Genomic DNA, 20,831 nt, shown 5'->3' on the forward strand with positions numbered 1-20,831 from the left:
GCGCGCATGGAGACCGGGGCGCCGGCGCGCGGAGATCCGAGAGCGGCTCCGCGCCGCCTCCTGCCCAGGCCCGGGCGTGCCCGTCGCGGGTCCTACCGAGACTCGGAGGGCGAGCGGCGTCCAGACGTTCCCCCCCACCCCCCCACCCCCCGCGCACTGGGGGCCCGGGGAAGCTGGGCTGAGAGGGAGGGCCCCGGAGGTCCGGGAAGAGGGAGAAAGGGAGAAATTCGAGAAACAAGCCTCTCGGGGAGAACCAGACAAACCGGGTCCGGGCAGGGCGGGCGCAGCCGTCAGGGCGGAGCTGGGCTTGGGGCCCCGGGAGCGGGGGGGGGGGGGGGGGGGCAGCTCGCGGGCGGGAGGGGGCGCCCTGCCCGGGCGGCTCGGGCCGGGGGTTGGGGGCCGGGGGCGGGGGGGATAGGCAGCCCCTAGGCCCGTGTGCTGCGGCTCCACAGGGCTGCTCGTGACGCGGCACCCAAGGCCCCCTCACCGAGGGGAGCCCGGCCTGCGAGGCGGGAGCTCCGCCCTCCGCCCCGCCCCAGGCCGGAGCCCCAAATTCTGCAGAGTGCTAGGGAGTGGTAAGGCCCAGCGCACCGAGGCAGGTGGGGCGCGTCGCTCCGGCGGGCGGCCCAGGGGCGCCCAAGCCCGGCGGGCTGGCCACTGGGACCCGGGGTCCCGCGGTCGCCGGCTGGGCGGCCGGAGCGCCGACGGGGGGCGGCCCCGAGCGGCCCCGCCCCCAGCCAGGGTCCGCCCCCCGCGCGCCCCGCCCCCTCTGCCGCAGCCCCCACCCCCCGCCCCGGCTTCTCAACACAAACTTTCCGTCCCGCTCGCTCCCTCCTCCGCTCCCGGCGCCTCCCGCTCCAGCCCGGCTCATTCCGCACATTCCGGCCAGCCCCCTCCCCACGACCCCCCTTCCCCGGCCCCCCTCTCGGCCCCCTCGGGCCCGGCGGAGCGGCCCGGCCGGAGCGCCCCCCCGAGCTCGGACCAGGTAAGCCGGGCGGACGCCGGCAGGAGGCCTCGCTCGGGAGAAGGAGTTGGTTGGTTGGTTTGGATGGGGGGCCCTTGAGAGGGGCTGGGTCCCCAAGCTATTGTCCAGCCGGAGCCGGAGCCCCAGATGTGGGTGCCGGGAAGTTTAGAGGGAAGGGGGAGACGATCTCTCTCCGGGAAGCCCCGCCCCCCCGCCACCCCCCCGCGCCCGGGGCGAGTTGGTCGGGGGAGGTGGGGAAGCCGGGCGATTGTGTCCCCCGTGCGGTCCGCGGCGCCGCCGGCCGCGCTGGGAGTGCGGGCTGCGGGACTGGGGGCCTTACGGCTTGCCGGGCCTGCCACCCGGGAGCTGGCATCCGGGGCGCCCAATCCCGGGCCCCGCCGCCCTTTGGACTCCCGGCCCGCGCTCTCCTGGAGCCCGCCGGGCCCCAGCTCCGCGCAGGCCTCGGGCCCGGCTCCTGGCGCCCAGGCCGGTTCCTGCGCGCGGTGTCCGCGGCTGCGCTGGGTTTGCCAGGGAGCGAAGTTGCGCGCTCTGGGCGTGTGCCTCCCCAACCCCGAGAGGCAGAGGCTCAGCTACCCTCCAGCTCCACCGTCTGCGTCGGCGTGGGGGCTCCGAGCTCGGAGCTCAGTGCGCCTGGCTGTGGAGAGGCCCGCAGTGGGGCCTTTTCGCCCGCACGTCCTGAGGGCCCTTGTTTATAGACTTCAGAGGGTTAGAGGGAGGCGAGTCCCCTACATCGTCTGCCCTACCGGGCCTGGTGTATTCCTGCCTGGTGCTGGGCCTTCCCAGCCAGGCCCTGGGGCAGGGTCGTGGAGACCCCACTCTGCCACCTTTCCTGGAGACGAGTCTGATGCCCGGCTGAGATTGTTTCAGGGTCTGGAGAAAAGAGGCCTTGGGGAAGGGCTTCTCAGGGTCTCACCTCTCTCCAGGTAAGGGCAGAGTCTGCTCAGGCCTGGACTTGCAGCCCAGGAGAACAGGGGATGAGGGTGGGGGCCGGACACAGCACAGAGGGGCTGGTGCCCGGGGCTGCCGCCTGTAGGGCCTGCTGCCTCCGGCTCCGTGAACACATGTTCCACCTCATTGCCGGCCCAGGACACTGGGGGCAGCCTGGGGCAAAGAGGGACGGCAGAGCTCCCCAGAAACTGCCCGTCTGGGGCTACTATGTGCCCCTCCTGTCCCAAGACCCCTCCCCTAGAGGCACCCCCCCGGAGGACGTGGTCATGTGTTCTTCTGGGCCCCTGCCTGCCCAGCCAGGACGGGGCAGATGTGTCTTTCAGGACTAGGTTATCTTCAGGGGTGCCTTCCTCAGGGAGGGGCTGGAGCCTTCCTCAGCTCTCCTAGGGAGGGAACCGTAATTAATGCTAATTAGCGCACTTGGGCTGGGGAAAGGCTGAGCAGAGTGGTCAGTGGTTAGCAGGAGGGAGCTGTGTGCGCGCGCACTTTGCACGCTGAGTCCTGCTCCCACCCTCGCCCTCGGGTGTGCAGACCCTGGTGCATCCTGCTGTCGACAGAGAAGGTCGAGAACCAGGACTGTGGTCCCAGCTGGACCTCCAACAGGCCGGGTCACCTTAGCAGGCCCTTTGGGCCTCGGTCTCCCTGCTTGGAATACGTAACTTCTCAGGTCCCTGATCTCTGATCTCCTCCCAGAGACTCTTTCTCCATCTGCCTTCTTCCTCCGCCTGAACCCTGTGGGTTCCAGAGAGGTGAGTGGGTGAAGCAGCCAGAAAGTGACCCAAGGAAGGAGGCAGGAACCAGCCAGGGGGCCGCTGAGGAGGGGCCGGAGCAGGTGGGCCCAGCTGAAGAGGCCAGGGACAGGCAGGCCTGGGGGAGTTGGGGGAGCTCATCTGTTCAAGAGGCAGTGGGATCTGCCCCTCTCTCCCACTCCCAGCCCCCTCTGGGACCCCCTGGAGGTTCAGTGTAGCTGCAGGCCCAGAGGAGAAGCAGTCCAGCTGCCCACCTCCTGGCTCAGGAGGGGGAGGAGCAGAGGGGTCAGCACACGGTGAGCAGAGTGAAGGGAGCTGGTGGTGCCAGGCCCCAGGGAGGGGGGGGCCAGCTTCCTGTGTGGAGGTAGCGGGGAGGTCCCAGCCTCCTTTTCCCACATGAGATGGCAGAAACTGGGTCTCAGGGGCGGCCCGGAGAATCCAGGCCTTTGAGCGGCCGCTTCCCCAGCCAAAGCTGGGAAGATTCGTGGGTCCCACCAGACCCTGGCCCCATGGCCTTGCCCGCCCCTCCCACCCCTCCTGGTGCTGGGCCAGCTGAGGAGCATCTGTGTGCAGGAGAAGCTGCTGTCCGCTCTGGGGAGGATGGCAGAGGAGCACGGACCCTACCTGCCCGCGTGGCTGCAGCCGGGCCCCCCTGCACATCCCCAGAGCCTGGCCTTGGTGTTTCCTCGACTGCCCGATTGTTTCCTGTGCTCCCTGCCAGGCCCGAGAGGACAGGAAGTGATAGAGGGAAATGGGAGTGCAACTGTGTGTGACGCCGAGAGTGTGAGAGGAGCTGGGAGCGGGGAAGGCTGCGTGCGGGGCTGCGTGTGTGGTGGGCTGAGACTGGGTGCGAGCCGCTGTGCCACACCGAGTGTGTGACTGGTGGTGTGCACCAGAAGACCGGTGGGTCTGGGTGTGCCGCTGCATGTGACTGCCGGTGACACAGGTGTGTGTGTGTGTGTGGGAAGCACAGACTTAGTCCTGTGGTGTCACTGCCTGGGACCTGGGTGCTGCAGGCCTGTGCGTGAGAGGGCTCCGGTTTGTCTCTGTGTGACCAGTCCGCCACGGCACGACCCGCGGGCAGGCCACATCCCCGTGTGTGAAGCGGGGTGCAGCATGAACTCGTGTGCGGGCGCCATGGGGGGTGGGACTGAGACAGCCGTGTGGGTGGTCACAGAGCGTGTGTGGGTGACGTCCTCGGTGGCTGTGCCAGGCAGGGCCTGGGCACCCTGTGGGACGCCCATACGTGTGACTATGTGGAAAATTCTGGAAAAGGTGCTAAGACTGGAAGAAGGGATGACGTGGCTGAAATGGTACATCTTAAGTGTTTTTACCAAAATTTAAAAAAAATGTTTTTAAGCCAGTAAAGAGCAGAGTGCAGGTAGGAGAATGTGGCTGGCTGCAGGCAGACTGTGAGAGGGAAAGCAAGGGCTCTAAGAAGCTGGTCTTCGCAGAAGCGGCTCTTCTGGTGGGGAGCTGACCCGGTGTCTGGTGGCAGCTCACTGGATGACCAGGGTCAGGGCTGGGAGGCAGGGACACTCACTCAGGAGGTGACTGAAAACTGTGAAGCCTGGAGCCACCCCCCTCCCTGCAGTCTGTCCCCCACTGGACACCTGGGAGGATCCCCTCCCTGGAAGGGGGGCCAGATGAGGGGACAGGGCAGTCCCCGGGAGGGGCTAGGGGAAGTCGGGGAACCGAGCCCCTCCTCTCTGGGCAGGGAGCCTGCCCATGGATGAGAAGGGAGCCCAGGGGTCCACCGCCCCCAGAGAGCCCCTGCCCCATGTTCTGGGGGAGGAGGGGTGCGGAGTCTGGATTCCCAAATTAGAAGCATATTAATAAGCAGGGGTGGGGGGAGGAGGCCCCCACTCGTTCCTCGTGGCCTCTGCAAATTGCTTCCTCCTGGAGAAATCAAGCCCCTGCTCCAGGGAGGAGGGTCCTCCCTCCCCAGCCTGGCAGGGTGTGGCCACTTGGCAGGGTCTCTCTGGGGTCCTTGGGCTGGAGGTGGGGGAGGCAAACGCTGTCCCTCCCCCTCCGCTACCCCAGCCTGGTCCCAAGCAGAGCACAGCCACTTCTGGGGTGGAAGCCTCTGGCAGCTGGAGAACAGCTGGCCTGCCGTGGGGGCGGGGTGGGGAGGCAGAGGGGGTGGGGAGCTCCTGGAGCCTTCCTCAGCTGCCCTTCCGTGTCCCCAGCCCCCGGCTGGGCAGCCTGGCCCACCCGGAGTTGAGGGCAGGGGCTCCGGGAGGAAACTGCTGATTTTGCTGATCTTCCCACACTCTGAGCGAGGGCATCACCCAGGGGGAGAGCATTTGGGGGCTGGGGTCCCTGCCAGGGCGGAGAGCTGCTGTCTGCTAGACCCAGCAAGGCCATGGCTCAGTCTGTCCTCCCTGCGGGATGCATGTGGGGGTGGGGGCGGGGTGCAGAGGAGCCCACCTGCCCCAACTTGCCTGGTCTGCCCCTCTACCAGGGCAGCGCTCTGAGCCCACACTTCAGACCTGTCCCTCCTTCCCCCTAGAGAGAGGCTAGGTGGTCTGCACGCTGCAGGGCTGATGGGGGTGGGGGTCCAGGGCCTCTGTAGCTGCCCTGGCTCTGGCCTCCTCCCTGGAGCTGTCCAGCCAGTTCTTCCAGCAGGTCTGGCCCCAGGGTGGGGAGTGGGCAGCAGTGTGCCCCTTATCTCCCTGGGGGCCCCAAAGCCTGCTCGCCCAGCCTCCTAGCCCCCATCCCTGCCACCACCCAGAGGCACCTTCTGACCCCGGAAGGCTGAGGGCCACGGGCCAGGGACAGCGGGGCGTGGCTGGTCCGGTGGAGGGTGAAGGTGGAGTGAGCTGCCTTCTGCAGGGGGAGATGCGGGCTGGCTGTGTGGGGAGGGACAGGGCTGGAGATGTCCTGACTGCAGCCCCAGCAATGCACCCCCCATCACTCCCTCCCTCTGGCTTTCTGTCTTGTGCCTCCCTTGCTAGCACCTGTCCATGGGAGTGCATTGGCCTTTCCCTTCACGCCCCCGACTCCCGCTCTGATCTCTCTCTGGGTCTTCGTGGGGGCGATCACGGACTCTGCTCCCTTTCGTGTCCCTCTCTGGCCAGCTGTCTGTCTGTGGGTCTCACTGCCCCTCCAGCCTGTTCTGCCTCTGCCTCTCTGCACAGTTCACCCTGCAGGCCTCCTGGTGACTCCCCTGCCAGTCCTGGTGGGCCCTGCTCTCTCTGCCCCTGGCCCTGCAGGCCTCTGTCCGCACTCCTCTCCCAGGCTCTGGACACCTGCCCCTCTCTGCCTGTGGGGCTGCCCTCCTGCCCCCAGCAGGATGTCTCGCCTTCTGCCTGTCATGAGCCCACGTCTGTCAGGGAGCCCATGCTGGCAGGCTGGATCCCCGTGGTGCTGGGGTTTAGCGGGGGTGGGGGGTGGGGGTGGGCACATGCTTTGCCTCTGCTCTCACCCCCAGCACAGCAGCCCCAACTTCCTTGCCCAAGCAGACTTCCTCCCACCGCTCCTGAGTGGAGGCTTCACATGAGACCCCCGTTCGGCCTCTGCCTGCCAATGCCCACCTGTGTGCCTCACTTGAGGGTGCAAGTGTGACCCATGCCCACGTGTGTGCCCATGCGTGGCTGTGTACTGGGGCACCACCTGCCTGCTGCCCCTGGCGACTGCCTTTGCCCCAGAGCGTTCCTAGAAAGTGGATCCTGGGTGTGTCTCGGGGCAGGCACGGTGGTGGTCCCGCTAGTCTACTGACCCGACCTGTGGGCCGCCCCCGCCTCCCCTCCCCCTCAGCAGCTGCCAGCCGTCCCAGCCTGGGGCTGCCCGCCCCGCCCCCCCAGGCTGTCCCAGCTCCCAAGCGCTGCGTTAGCCATATTTGGCCACAGTGCTCCCGCGGGGGGCGGGGCGGGGCTGACATCACCCGGAGGGGGGGCGCTGCTTAGGGGGAGGCGGGCAAGTTGCTTTCAGAGCTGCCAGGCCCCCCATGCGCCCCGCGCTGCTCTGAGGGAAGCCGCAGGGCTGGAGCTGGAGGGGAGCGGGCTGAGGAGCAGGCTGGGAGAGGTCTCAGCTCTTCACAGCTGCTGGTCTGCCCTTGGTCTGCCCCTCAGCCTCTGCCCCTTGTGCTTCCCAGGCCCAGCGTTCTGCCCAAGGCTGAGGGACTGGCCGGGGAGAGCAGGGACCCTCCGGGACTCCGGGGGCCTCGCAGCGTGGGGTCCGAGCAGGGCTGGCACGCCTGGACCCCACTGCAGACTGGAGGCAGTTGCTGGGACAGCCAGGCCTCCTGGCCCACCCCACGGTGGAGGGTTTCTGCCCCTCCCCTCATCCCGCTTAGTTCACAGACTGAAGCCAGATTCCCTGGCTCCAGGATTCAGCTCTAGCCTTACGTGCTGTGTGTCCTTGGCAAGTTGTGTAACAACTCTGTTCATCGAGTAGACGTAATGGGTGTCTGCCCATAGGGTTCTTGTAAGGCTAAATGAGGCAGTGCAGGTGGACTCTCAGAACACTGCGTGCCATGGGACAGGTGTTGCTGGCGGTGATGTGAGGTCCACACTCCACACCTAGCTGACACTCCCGCCTCCCAGGCCCTTGCCCATCCACGGGAAGAAGCCCACCCCCTCCCACTCAGCAGCACCTGGGGTTCATGTTCCCCTACCGGGCTGCTGACAGGCCCTGCCTGTCCCCCTGCCCCCCACTATCCCCAGAGCCCTGACATACTCTGAGAAGGTGGGTTTGGGGGCTGCAGGGAGGTGGTGTGTGTTGGGGGCACCGTCTGGGTGTGGTCTAGATTGATAACCCTGCTCAGCGAGTGCGGGGGAACTCCAGTTTACAGAACCAGGGCTGTCTGCGATGTGGGCCAGGGTAGGGGCGGGTGTGTGGGTGGTTTATGGGCTGCTGTGGGGCCTGGAGGTGCAGGGACAGGAAGTGGGATGGAGGAGCCGGTGGGTTGAGGCTGTTGGCTGGGCACTTGCTCAGCTGCCATCACCCTTCTTGCGACTCCTGCCCCGCCAGCCAGGGTTCCCTGCAGTGGTTTATCCCGGGAGGGTGAGGCCTCGCCCTTCCTGGATCAGGAAACCCTCTTCCTCCCACAAGGGTCCTCCATGCTGCATTGAGGCTGGAGGTGTGTGTTGGGGGGTGGGGGTGGTTTCCCGCTGGGGATCCAGACGGCAGGAAGGAGAAGCCCACAGCCAGGGATGGAGAGCCCCTGCCACTGCTGTTCATCCCTTCCTGGCTCACTGGGTAGTGGGTGCCGCTCCAGCTCCCTGCCTATGTGGGGAAGAGCTCCCCACAGAGGCGCTCTGTCATGCTTGTCATCACCTCCGGCTCTGAGCCAGGCACTGAGGCTCGGGTCATTTAAATCTCGGCCCTGGCAACCTCAAGGAGCCCCCCTCCTTATTTTACAGAGCGGGGACCCTGGGAGGGGTAGGAGCTCATCCAAGGTGACACGATTCTCAATTTGACACGCTCTGGTTCCCTCCACCCCCACCTGAAGCACCTGCCCCGGGGACCAGTGGCTGGGGGTGGGAGGGGAATGGCTGTGCTCAGGGGGACCCCCACCCCGCCCTAACCCCTCCTTGTCTTCCCCCAGGCTCAGGCAGCCCCGTGGGCTCAGGCCCAGAGCCCGGAGCAACCAGCACAATAGCGTCCAACAGCTGGAACGCCAGCAGCAGCCCCGGCGAGGCCCGGGAGGATGGGCCCGAAGGCCTGGACAAGGGCCTGGACAACGATGCGGAGGGCGTGTGGAGCCCTGACATCGAGCAGAGCTTCCAGGAGGCCCTGGCCATCTACCCGCCCTGCGGCAGGCGCAAGATCATCCTGTCGGATGAGGGCAAGATGTACGGTGCGTGCGGGCGGCCCGGGGACACTGGACTGGACTCCCCGGCCCCTCCCCCTGCTCTCTGGCCCCTCACCCAACCGGTTTGGCAAAGTCCTGGAGGCCGCCAGCCCGCCACGGGGCGAGTCTGGGCGTGCGAGCCTGTGTGTCCGGATCCTCCTCATAAACAAGGCAGCCCCCACAGCGCGGCCCGCACCCCCGCCCCCGCCCGCCCGCTGCTCCTCCCCCTGCTGGCCTGGGCCTGGAGTGTTCGGTGACTCAGTGGGCCCAGGAAACTGGGTCAGTCTGGTCTGCCCCAGACCTGGGAGAGGGTCCCTGCCCTGGGAGGGGTGGGGGGAGGGCAACCTGGGGTGAGGCTGTCACAGACGCCTGTGTGGGGAGGGGAGCCAGGAGCCGCACAGAGGAGGCGCCCCGCCTCCAGACAGGCTGACCCAGGGCTGCCATTGTAGGCTAACTTGACCCCTCCGAGGCCTCCCCAACAGTGCCAGGTGGGTGTGGAGGCTTGGCCCCGAGGGGCGGGGTGGGGGGTGCTGGCCCGACAGCCCCTGTGCACCAGAGCCCACTCATGGGGCAGGCAGATGTTCTGGGCGCCTTCTGTAGGGCAGGGGCGCCTGCCCCCATTGCTACATCACAGATGGCTGGGGCAGCCCCACAGAGTATTTTTAGACAGGGTGGAGGGAGTGGGGTGGAGAGGGGCCCAGCTGGGGAGGGAGGAGCAGCGGGGCTGGTTCTATCAGCAGAGAGGAATTAGGGGAATGTGGCTGTTCTGGGGGAGCCCATGGGGTGCGGGGACAGGGAACCTGAATTTGGGGTGCGGATGCTGGCATCAGCTCAGCCAGGGGCCAGCAGACATCTGTGGTGCTGGGGCTCGCAGGCAGCTGGGCACGCGCGCACAGGGCGGGAGAGACACTGGCATCCGTGACACAGGGGGCCGGGCACAAGGTCACAGTGAGACGTCCTGCACAGGCTGTCAGTGTCGGAGGGGGCTTGTGGGAGGCCACCCACTCCTTCCTTCCTGGTTGTCCTTCTCCACGGAAGGGAAGGGACCGGTCCAGGGTCTTGCCCACTTGGCAGGAACCCAGTCCGGATGTCTCATTCGTGCATGGGGGACACATGCCCGTGGCGTGGCGCATTCTCACACATGGGCACCCCTGCCCCTTTTCCGTGGCTGCTGGCTCGGGAGGAAGCGGTGTGGGGACTGGGAGTGCCGGGGGTGCTGCTGCCCTGTGTCCACCTGCCCAGTGTGTCTGCAGGGTCAGCCTGTCAGGGCTACGTAACGGGTGCAGCCCCTTCCTCCCCCTCCTCGGTGGCCCCCCGACCCCTCCCATCGTGAGCAGCCCCGCTATGGTCCCAGACTCTCTGGCCTCCCGCATGCTCGTGCGGCTTGGTCTGGGGCCTCGGGCAGGGAGGGCAGAAGAGCAGCGCTTGGGGAGGTCCCCCGTGGGGTTTCCTGCGGGGATGGGGCATCTTCAGCCCCAGCGCCTCCCTTTGCCCACTCCTCATTTTTTTTCTCTCACCCCAATCTAGGTCGAAACGAGCTGATCGCGCGCTACATTAAGCTGCGGACAGGGAAGACACGGACGAGAAAGCAGGTAGGGAGACGGTTCGTGGAGCAGCCCCTAGCCCACCCAGCCTCCATGGCCGGCTCCGTCCTGCTCCCCTCCTCAGAGCCGCCCGTGCCCAGCTCGACACCTGCCCCCTTTCTCATCCCAGCCCCCTCCCTCGCCCAGGCAGCTCCATCCACTTTCCCCACTTCTCATGGAGACCCCCCACCCGCCCCCCTCAGCCTTTGCTTCAGGGACCAGATAAGCCCCAGGGCAGCTGCCTCATCCCACCCCGGGTGGCTCACCTGCCAGTCAGCAAGACAGAGGACAAGTACAGAGTAGGGGGGCGTGGCTGAGGGGCTATCTGCAGGGCGTGGCCAGAAGGGACCAGAGCCTCATCCAGACCAGGCAGGGAGGCTGGGAAGGCTTCTCAGAGGAGGTGACATCTTTAAGAAGGAATTGGGAGTCAGCCAGGCAGAGGGGAGGGAGTCGGGAGGTAGATAGAGCAATTGTTTCCGTTTTCCAGATGAGGAAAGAGACGCTGGCAGGTGGTGATCCAGGATTCAACCCACAGGGCAGGAAGGAGCCCTGATATCCAGGAGATGGGGCAGGGCTGGGGAGGCCTGGGGGACTGGCTCCCCCCAGGGCATCAGGGTCCCTGGGAGTAACAGAGCAGCTGGGCGGGGGACTGGAGAGGGCCAGGTGGACGGAGGCTGAGCCTCACTCGGCAGAGTGGGGACGGTGTGGGTGGGGAGAGTGATGATGGCTCCTGTGCAGGGAAGGTGGCCGTGTGGTCACGCGAAGCCCAAAGGGGCGTCCATCGGGCCTTAGGGTTCCTGGGAGGGCGGCCAGGCTGGAGGAATGGCGGTCAGCGCTCGCCCTCCGCCCTCGCAGCCTCCCCATCCGGGTGCGCACAGGACAAAGGTGGCCTGCCCCATGTCCCCTTCTCTGAAGCCCCTCCCTCCCTGGCTGCTGTCTGTGCTTGTAGCCCACACTCGGTAAATGGCTCAGCTACCGCTACGTCCTAGCACCAGGGATACGGCAGGGGGCGGCAGCAGCAAGGGCCCCCGTTCCGTTCCCTGGACCTTGGTGGCTCAGACATCAGACCTTTGGGCTCTCACAGGAGGGGACTTCAGAAAGTCTGGAGAAGTGGAGCGAGACAATAAGCTTATTCCAGTGCGACAGATCCATGCAGAGTTTTTTCATGATACACATCTTCCGTGAACTTTTTGAAGACTCTGTACCATTTGCCTTCCAGCCTTGATTCCATGCCCCTCCCACCCCCACCCCCACCCCCACCCCGTGAATTAATGCGTGAAGACACTCAGGACAGAGAGGCCGCCGCTGCTGTTCCTGTCACTGCTGTTCCTGTAGACAGAGCGCTGTCCACGTGGTCACAGGGACCCTGATTGTCAAAGTGATCAGAAACTCAGTCACCCTGAACCGAGGCCCAGCGCAGCGGCAGAGCCTAGGGCACACACCCAACCTTTTTTTCTTCTTCTTTTTTTTAAAGATTGTATTTCTTTATTTGAGAGGCAGAGTTACAGACAGAGACAGGGAGAGACAGAGAGAGAGGTCTTCCATCCACTGGTTCACTCCCCAAATGGCCGCAACGACCGGAGCTGGGCCAATATGAAGCCAGGAGCCAGGAGCTTCTTCTGGGTCTTCCATGTGGGTGCAGGGGCCCAAAGACTCGGGCCATCTTCTACTGCTTTCCCAGGCCACAGCAGAGAGCTGGATCAGAAGAGAAGCAGCCAGGATTCGAACCAGTGCCCATGTGGGATGCCCATGCCTCAGACAGAGGCTTAGGTTACTGTGCCACAGCACTAGCCCCTTTTCCCTTTTTTTTTTTTTTAAAGATTTATTTATGCATTTATTTCAAAGGAAGAATAAGAGAGAGAGAGGAGGCTGGGAAGATCTTCCACCTGCTGGTTCACTCCCCAAAATGCCGCAATGGCTGGGGCTGGGCTAGGCTGAAGCCAGGAGCCAGGAACTCCATCCAGGTCTCCCACATGGGTGGTGAGGGCCCAAGGACTTTGGCTGGCTTCCACTGCCTTCCCAGGAGCATTAGCAGGACGCTGGATTGTAAGTAGAGCAGCCAGGACTGGCACTGACTCTGACACTAGATGCCAGTGTGCCGCAGTGCCAGCCCTTGCCAGCCTCTTAATTCTGGGTGCAGCATTATAACTCACTGTACAGGCATCCCTTACGATGGGGTTTTCCAGGCCAGCTGTCGGCAGGCTTAGAATTTTAAAAACTACTGGTCTTAACCATGTTGCCAGTGTAGGGTCCTCCTGACTTATTCTTTTTGGTTTTGTTTTTAAACTTGTTTTTTTTTAAGATTTTTTAATTTCTTTTTTGAGAGGTAGAGTTGCAGAGAGAGGGACAGACAGAGAGAAAAGTCTCCCAGCTCCCCAAATGGTTGCAGTGGCCAGAGCTGAGCAAATCCAAAGCCAGGAACCTGACGCTTCTTCCAGGTCTCCCACATGGGTGCAGGGGCCCAAGCACTCGGGCCATCTTCTACCTCTTTCCCAGGCCATAGCAGAGAGCAGATGGGAAGAGGAGCAGCCGGGACTCGAACTGGCACCCATATGGGATGCCGGCACTGCAGGCGGAGGCTTAGCCCACTACGCCATGGTGCCAGCCCCTGACTTTATTCTTCCCTCAAACTCTGGGTTTTCTAATACCCAGTTCAAATGCGCTCCATACTGTGGCTGTGAGGAAAGGCGCGTCATCATGTGTTAGAGAGAGCAGCCAACAGCCCAGGTTTGGGGTTGTTTTTATTTTACTCTTGCAAAGAAACACAGTGTGGCTGTCTTCAGACCCCTGCCGCAGTGCAGAGCAAGTACCGTGCCTCTGTACTGACAGAGCAGCTCAATAAATGGCCACCGGTGTCACAGAATCCACCCTCTGGGCTCGGGTCTGACGCTTCCCGCTAGTGTAGCTGGTGGTGAAGCAACGGGGGTCCCTGGGGTCGGACTGCCTGGGTGCCCATCCCAGCTCCGGCACCCAGCTGTGTGACCTGGGGCAAGTTGCCTTACCTCTCTGTGCTTGGGTTTCATCATCTGCAAGTCAGGGATAATGGACGTAGTAGTAGAACCTTCTTAATGTTGCTGTAGAGATCGCTTGAGCCCTTACGTGTGCAGCACGCATGCTCAGAAGCATCTGCGTTGTCATTGCGTGAAACTGTCAGTCATTTCGTGGGACCTGAGGCTCACTCCTGTGTGTGGAGCGCCTGCCTGCGTCCCAACCAGGGGTCTCCCTAAGCCCCCGGGGTCATGCACCTGGTGGTTTTCAGGCTGCGATGAAAAAGAAAAAAACTCTTCCTTGTGTGGATGCAAGCAGCTTCCGAGGGAAGCCAGTGTGACGGGGGTGCCTGGGCTGCTGGGGAAAGCAGGTGCCCCTGGGTCTCTCTCCAAGGCTCAGCGTCCGGGCCCTCAGTGGCAAAGGTCTGTGTGCAAGCCCATGTGTCCATGTGTGAGCCGGTGCGCCAGCCCAGGGGTGCCTGTGAAGACCGGGATTAGCCCAGGTCTGCCAGTAGCCGCTTGGGGAGAAGCCTTCTGGGAAAGCAGCTCCCGTGTCCGTCCGTGAGCACTCACGTCAGTACAGGGAGAGGGCACGCGTGCTTGTGGCGTGGGGGGAGATGCTGTGAGCCCCGAAGCAGGAGGAGCAGGAGGCTGTTGGGTGGGACTTAGGCAGTGTGTTGTGGGGGGCATCCTCGCTGGAGGGTATGGCCTTCCTTGGTCGGTGATCCAATGGGCAACAGGAGCGTTGTGGCTGCCACTGACCAGTTAGAATCAGCTCCCCTGAAGTCGCCAGGAGGAAAAAGTGGCCCTGTTTTGCTGGGGGGGGAGAGGGGGCAGCCCCGTGCCAGGGCGCGCAGCTTGGCCGGTTTCAGCTCTCACAGGTGCCCTCCTGGCCAGGTCCTGTGTGCAGATGGGGGCTGGGGTGCTCCTCGCCTGTGGCGCCCGCGCCCCGCCTCCTCACTGTCTGTGTTTTCCTCTCTGGCGGGCGCGGGGCGGCCCCTAGGTGTCCAGCCACATACAGGTTCTAGCTCGGAAGAAGGTGCGGGAGTACCAGGTTGGCATCAAGGTACGTTGGGCGCCCGCCCGGGGCCTGCAGCCCCTGCCTCGGGCCCTTCCCCACGGCGCCCCTGCTGCTGTCTCTGCACGGCCCGGCCTCTGCCTCTTCTCCGGCTGAAGCTCTGTCCTGGCCTCTCCTTCCACTCTTTCTGTTCTCTCTTTCTCTCTCTCTCTTTCTCTGCAGGTCTCTAGCCACTTGCAGGTTCTAGCCAGGCGGAAATCTCGGGAGATTCAGTCCAAGCTGAAGGTAGGGGGCCTCCTGCCACTTAGCCTGGTCCTAGGCCAGCCCCCCTCCCGGACCGAGGCCTGGGGCAGGGCAGGGGCCCACAAAAATGCGAGGGGGTCTCAGAAACACAGGCAGCGGCAGGAAGCCGGCAGAGGGCCACAGTCCAGGGAGACTGAGCGGGAGCCCGAGGGGACAGCCAGCCCTGCAGTGGGGCAGACGGTGGACGTCTGGGAGCCTCTCGGGCCCGCCTCTCCTTGTCTTCATTTTCCTTTTTCTTCTCCTGAGTGCTGCTTGCCGGTTGCACAGGGACTTCGGGTGCACAGGGCGACGGGCTGCAGAGCCGGCGCAGCAGCTCCCTGTCCCCTGCCAGCTGTGCAGCCGAGGACCTAGGTTCAGGGTTTACAGCCCACACCCTTCTCTGGGCCCACATTGGCTGAGTGCCATCCCCCTGCCCCTGCTCCCCTATGCCTAGGGCACAGGGCCAGAGGACACAGACCCCGGGGCGCCAGCGTGGCCCACCCTCCAGGTCTCCAGCTTGCTGCCCCCTTCCCAGGGTACCCCCCAGCTGGCAGGCAGTCCTCGGTGGGGCAGGGGGTGGCTCATGGCTGCCTCTCAGCTTGCTTGGGTTCCCTGGGAGCTGAAAGCAGGTGGGTGCTGGGTGGCGGGAGGCCGGAAGCCATGTCCCCCACTACACTGACGCATCCTTCCCCCCTCTCTTTCACAGGCCATGAACCTGGTGAGTGGCACTGCCCCTCGGGAGCGGAGGCGGTGGGGAGGGCCTCGGCACATCACACGGGCTTGCAAATCGGGGATTGTGAGATCAGCGTAACGGGTTTGCAAGCACCGTTTTTAATTTTATTTATTTTAAAACCGTCTTTATTTATTTGAAAGGCAGAGTGACAGAGAGAGGAAGAGACAGGGACAGAGCCTCCATCCACTGATTCACTCCTCAAATGCCCAGAGAAAGATAGCTGAAACCAGGAGCCAGAAACTCCAGGTCTCCCATGGCGGTGCAAGGAACCCAAGCACTTGAGCCGTCATCCCGTGCCTCCCAGATGTATGAGCAGGGAGCTGGATCAGCGGGAGAAATTCAGAGACCTGAACCGGCGCTCTGATATGGGGTACTGGCATCACAAGGGGCGGCTTAGTCCGCTGTGCCACAGCCCTGCCGCCACCCAGTGTTTTGTTAATAAAGGAAAATCAGCAGCGCTCACACTTGAGTGTGCATCGAATCACCTGGGGGGCTTTGCCAGAGCAAATGCCTGGGCCTCACCCTCAGCCTGGTCCAGGAGTCTGGGCTGGGGCTTCGGATGTACCTGTCTACCAGGCTCCCAGGGGATGCTGGAGCAGCTGGTCCAGGGCCCCTGCTTTGAGAACCACCAATGAACAGAATAGAAATAGAACAGAACAGAAAACAGGACTGTGTAGGGGCCCTGATAAGGATTGCTGTTTTGATGTGTCCCAGTTCATGTTCCCTCTCACTGTGGCCATGGTCAGTGGGGCGATGCCCCCTTCGGAGGCTGACACCCAGGGAAGGATAAAGACTTCCGGAAGTGCAGAGCTGGGGCTGGAGACCAGACTGGGACTCCCAGAGCCCAGGCCTCATGCGAGCCCTCCCTCCCCAGGACCAGGTGTCCAAGGACAAAGCCCTCCAGAGCATGGCGTCCATGTCCTCTGCCCAGATCGTCTCCGCCAGTGTCCTGCAGAACAAGTTCAGCCCGCCCTCCCCTCTGCCCCAGGCCGTCTTCTCCACTTCCTCACGGGTACGGGGTCCCCGGGGTCCCGGGAGGGGGAGCACTGGCGGGGGCGTGCCCTGAAGCGTGGGCTCCCGGGGCCCCTGGACACTGAGCTCCCTTGGCTTGTCCCGTCTTGCAGTTCTGGAGCAGCCCCCCTCTCCTGGGACAGCAGCCTGGACCCTCTCAGGAGTGAGTATGGCGCTCATTCTCGCCACGCCCGTGGCCTGCCCGCCCAGCTGGGTTCTAGCAACAGCTGAGCCAGGTTGCCCTTCAGAGGTAGAGAGACAGGGGGAGCAGCCGGGAGCGATAATGCATCTATCTGTGCACTTGTTCACCAGCCGCTCATCCTGTCATTTCTCTCTCAGTTCAGCTCTGAGCCAGTCTCTCAGTTGACAGGTCAGGCGGTCCAGGATGCTGGGTTTCTTTGGCTCCAAGACAAGGCACAGCCTCTGTGCAGTGAGGGCGTGGGGAGGGGTTGAAATGGCATTGCAGGTGCACCTGTTGTGAGATGCAGGCATTCACAGAAGTTAAGATGAGCAGACGGCAGAAGGCTGTCAGCTTGTGTCTGGGAGGGGCCCCCAGGGGGGTCCTGGATGAGGCTGGGGCAGGTGGGAGGGAAGGAAGAGGGGTCCCCTCTGACCACCCTCTGCTCCTGTTCGCAGCATTAAGCCCTTTGCACAACCAGCCTACCCCATCCAGCCGCCCCTGCCACCGACACTCAGCAGTAAGTGCCCCACGGGAGGCTGTCCTCTGTCTGGCGCCTGCGCCTCCGTCTGGGAGAGCCAGGGCCCAGCTGTGTGTGTGTGTGTGTGTATGTGTGTGTACAGGGAGGGAAGGGGTGTGGCATCTGTAGGGGGGTGGGACTGGCCAGGAATTGCCTCTGCCTTGTACGACGTGGCTTCCGGAACCCTGGCACACCACTGCATGGCCGACGTGCAGCTGTGGGCGCCCACCGTCAGAAGTAGCACATTTATAGTGATTGCTCTGTGAGTCACAAAGTCCCTTGGTCTAGGAAAGTGCTCTGAAGTCTTCACAGGGCTGTACTCTCTCTGGGTGGCGGGATTCTGAAAATTGTTATTTTCCCTTTTTACTTCTTGTGTTTTGTGTTTCTATTAATGCGTGTGACACAGGGAAAATGTATTTTTTTTAAGATTTATTTATTTATTTATTTATTTATTATTTATTTGAAAGGCAGAGCCTATAGAGAGACAGACAGCAAGAGAACCCCCATCTGCTGATTCACTCCCTAAACGTCCAGAACAGCCAGGCCAAGCTGAAGCCAGGAGCCAGGAGCCCGAGTACTTGGGCCATCACCCACTGCTTCCCGGGCATATTAGCAGGAAGCAGCAGCACAGAGGAGCTGGGACTAGATACCAGGGACTCCAGTATGGTTATGGATGTCCCAGGCAGTGGCTTAACCAGCTGCACCACAGCGCTCACCCTGGGAAAATGTCCTTGATGGAAGCCCTTGGGGCTACCACATTCAGTAGTGCAGGTTGTAGACTGTACTAGGACACCTGTAGGGGAGTCAAAAGCCAACCAGGTTCCTTCCCAAAGGGCACCGTTTTCCAGTTTGCACAGGGGCTGTGGGCGGGGCAGGGGCAGCTTCATACATAACCGTGCATGTGCAGACGCGGCTCCGTCTCCCTCCCAGGCTACGAGCCCCTGGCCCCGCTGCCCCCAGCCGCTGCCTCCGTGCCCGTGTGGCAGGACCGCACCATCGCCTCCTCCCGGCTGCGGCTCCTGGAGTACTCGGCCTTCATGGAGGTGCAGCGAGACCCTGACACGGTAACGTGTGCGGGTGGGGGTGAGGCTCCCTGCCAGCCTGGAGACCCTGCCACCGTGGGGCGGGAGTCTGGCCTGCTCCCCTGACCCTGTCTGGGCCCCCCCCACAGTACAGCAAACACCTGTTTGTGCACATCGGCCAGACGAACCCCGCCTTCTCAGACCCGCCCCTGGAGGCCGTGGACGTGCGGCAGATTTACGACAAGTTCCCCGAGAAAAAGGGAGGCCTGAAGGAGCTCTATGAGAAGGGGCCCCCCAACGCCTTCTTCCTCGTCAAGTTCTGGGTGAGCTACCCGCTACCCCCTCTCTGCTGCCAGCCCCTCCCCCATCCAACATGGGCAGCACCCCCAGCACCCGTGCCACCCCGCCCTGCCTCCTGCCCGTGGACTGTGGAGTGTGCTGGATATGGGCCCTGGGCAGGGTGCCCAAGTGCTGTGGCGCAGGCCTCCCTCAGCCTCTGCCAGCCCCTCATGCGCCCGCCCCGCCCACAGGCGGACCTGAACAGCACCATCCAGGAGGGCCCGGGCGCCTTCTATGGGGTCAGCTCCCAGTACAGCTCTGCCGACAGCATGACCATCAGCGTCTCCACCAAGGTGTGCTCCTTTGGCAAGCAGGTGGTGGAGAAGGTGGAGGTGAGTGGGGGCCGGGATGGGGGGGAGGGGCGTGGCGGGGCCGGGAGCAGGCAGGCTGATGACGGCTTCTCGGCCGCTCTGCGCAGACCGAGTACGCCAGGCTGGAGAACGGGCGCTTCGTGTACCGCATCCACCGCTCGCCCATGTGCGAGTACATGATCAACTTCATCCACAAGCTGAAGCACCTGCCCGAGAAGTACATGATGAACAGCGTGCTGGAGAACTTCACCATCCTGCAGGTGCGCGGGCGGCAGGGCTGGGGCGGAGCCCGGCGAGGGCCAGCGGCCTCAGGTGAGCGGAGACTGGGCCCCTGCCCCTGCCTGCCTGACCCTGTGACTCTCCTGCCCGCCCCCAGGTGGTCACCAGCCGAGACTCGCAGGAGACCCTGCTGGTCATTGCTTTTGTCTTCGAAGTCTCCACGAGCGAGCACGGGGCCCAGCACCACGTCTACAAGCTTGTCAAAGACTAGGGGCCCTCGGAGCCGCCACAAGGCTGCAGAACTGGCGCCTCTGGGGGGTCCAGGATCAAGGACTCATCCACCCACCAGGCATCTGGCCCGGGACCCAGGAGGCCACCCCGCCCACCCCCAGCACACACACTCCCTGCCACTGTTCTGCGCTTTAAATGTGGGAGAAGAGAGGAGGGCTGGGTTGTGGGGCAGCCAGGCTGCAGCGGTGACCCACTCTCGCGCAGCTGTGTGGCTTGAGTGACCTCAGAGAGCTGGGGCTGCAGGACACCTTCGGGCTCCAGCAGGTGTGGCCACTGGCTGTCCCCTCAGGGGCGTGTGGTGGGCGCAGAGGCCCTAGGAGAGGAGTGGCAAGTTGGGGTTGGGTTGGAAAGGGCTCCCACTTCCTCACATCCGCTGGGTGTCAGGCCCCTTGCATGCCTTATACTGTCCACAGAGCCTGCAAAGCGGGCATGAACTCAGTTTCAGGCGAGGTGCCAACGTAGGGCCCCAGGATGAGCGAGTTCTCGCCAGGGCTGCTCATCCTGGAGCCCAGGCTTACACTACCTCCCTGGAGCAGGGCTGGCCGCATGGGGAGAGTGGGGCAGTGTCTGCCCAGGGAGTGAGGGGGCCTCTCTGGGGGCCTGGACAGAGCACCCCAGGCAGAAGGGCCAGAGGGCTCTGCAACAGCTACTAGGCCTGTTAGGCACCCTCTCTGCCCGAAAGCCGCCAGGGTCCCAGGAGCCTCCAAGCAGCCCCTCCCCTCCACTGTCCAGGACCTGGTAGAGGAAGGCGGAGTCCCAGCCTCCGCACAGGCCCCAGGAGAGGTAGCAGGAGGCCTGGATATTCCCCCTTGCCTGAGACCTGGGGTCGCCAAACCCTGGAAGGGTCCTGCTGCCTTCTGGTCTTTCCCACCTCAGTCCCCCTGCCCTGGGCCAGCAGCTGCCCAGACCTTGTTCTGGGGCTGAGGGTCAACCCTTTGCCTGCCCACCAGCCCTCTGGGTATTTATGAGTTTCATATGAAGTACTGTGCCCCTTCCTTCCTTGCCCCACCCCGCCCGAGCTTCCTGAAGGTCCTCACAGTTTGCATACCGCTCAGGCCACCCCCAACCCCCACCTAGGTTTTATAATGTATATTATATATATTTTTGTGTATTTTTTAAATCCAGCTGTGATGGGTTGTCATAAATGTGGCTCTGGGCTAGGGCACTGGTCCTCAAGGCCCAGCTCCTGCTCAAAAACAGAATTAAAGTTATGTTTGTGGGTCTGCCACGTGACCGGTTACGCACCAGATCCTTGGTTAGAACACCTTAGGTGGCCACGGTGCCCCTCGAGGCCCTGGTGTCACCCCCACCATGCTCCTTCCTAAGGAATCTCAGCCCCGTTTCCTCACGTTTCTCCCAGCACTGGCCTGAGCGCCTCCAGGTGGTGACCTGCGCTAGCCTCCTGAAGCAGTCCACTTCATGGGTGCCATGGCTACTGCTGGTCATCCTGGCCCTGAGGGGTGATGGCTCTCCCTCAGTGGATAGCTGAGCCACCTATAAGGGGTTGAGAAGTCTCACGACCTAGTTTTCCCAGGAGACTGCTGACCCAACCATCACATTGAGATAAAATGTGCTCATCAAGTCCAGGTCTCAAGTTCCAACTGCCCAGGGTCTGAGTCCTGGAGGACCCACTAGGCCCAGGGCTAGTCAGTCTGTACTCAGTCTGTACTGTGCGGGGGTGCATTAGCAGACAGCACCCAGTAACCATCTGGAGTGCAAATATCAGTGTTTAGTCCAAGGGGAGGGGAATCACCTACACCCAATTTTAGCTTCAGTATGTAAACTTGCAGCTGCACAAGGGTCCTTTAAAGTGCAGCAAATACACATCTTTTAGCCCCACTTGCCCTCCTTAGCTACT

The 20,831-nt window shown here is 63.3% G+C and overlaps 1 protein-coding gene across 1 annotated transcript; it reads left to right on the top strand.

The window, feature by feature from the left end:
• The first annotated feature begins 6 nt into the window (after positions 1–6).
• TEAD3 (TEA domain transcription factor 3) lies at positions 7–20,206 on the top strand. The gene is made up of 17 exons (XM_089333546.1): positions 7–199; positions 453–575; positions 862–985; positions 1,853–1,908; positions 8,234–8,485; positions 10,007–10,071; positions 14,053–14,115; positions 14,290–14,352; positions 15,056–15,067; positions 15,957–16,094; positions 16,207–16,256; positions 16,730–16,791; positions 17,722–17,855; positions 17,963–18,136; positions 18,344–18,484; positions 18,571–18,723; positions 18,840–20,206. The coding sequence occupies exons 1-17, from the start codon at positions 7–9 to the stop codon at positions 18,951–18,953; spliced, it is 1,917 nt and encodes a 638-aa protein (XP_089189672.1). The 3' UTR covers positions 18,954–20,206.
• Positions 20,207–20,831: the final 625 nt, after the last annotated feature.

This window comes from Oryctolagus cuniculus, chromosome 5, assembly GCF_051225735.1.
Source record: "Oryctolagus cuniculus isolate XC-2025 breed Fujian yellow rabbit chromosome 5, ASM5122573v1, whole genome shotgun sequence".
Taxonomy (NCBI): domain Eukaryota; kingdom Metazoa; phylum Chordata; class Mammalia; order Lagomorpha; family Leporidae; genus Oryctolagus; species Oryctolagus cuniculus.

What these genes read in the sequence shown, in the direction of transcription:
- TEAD3 (XM_089333546.1), top strand. Translation starts at nt 7, where the DNA reads ATGGAGACCGGGGCGCCGGCGCGCGGAGATCCGAGAGCGGCTCCGCGC. An exon ending in AGACACGGACGAGAAAGCAG is followed by an intron (nt 10,072 to 14,052) that starts GTAGGGAGACGG and finishes GGCGGCCCCTAG; the next exon opens with GTGTCCAGCCACATACAGGT. An exon ending in CAGCCTGGACCCTCTCAGGA is followed by an intron (nt 16,257 to 16,729) that starts GTGAGTATGGCG and finishes TCCTGTTCGCAG; the next exon opens with CATTAAGCCCTTTGCACAAC.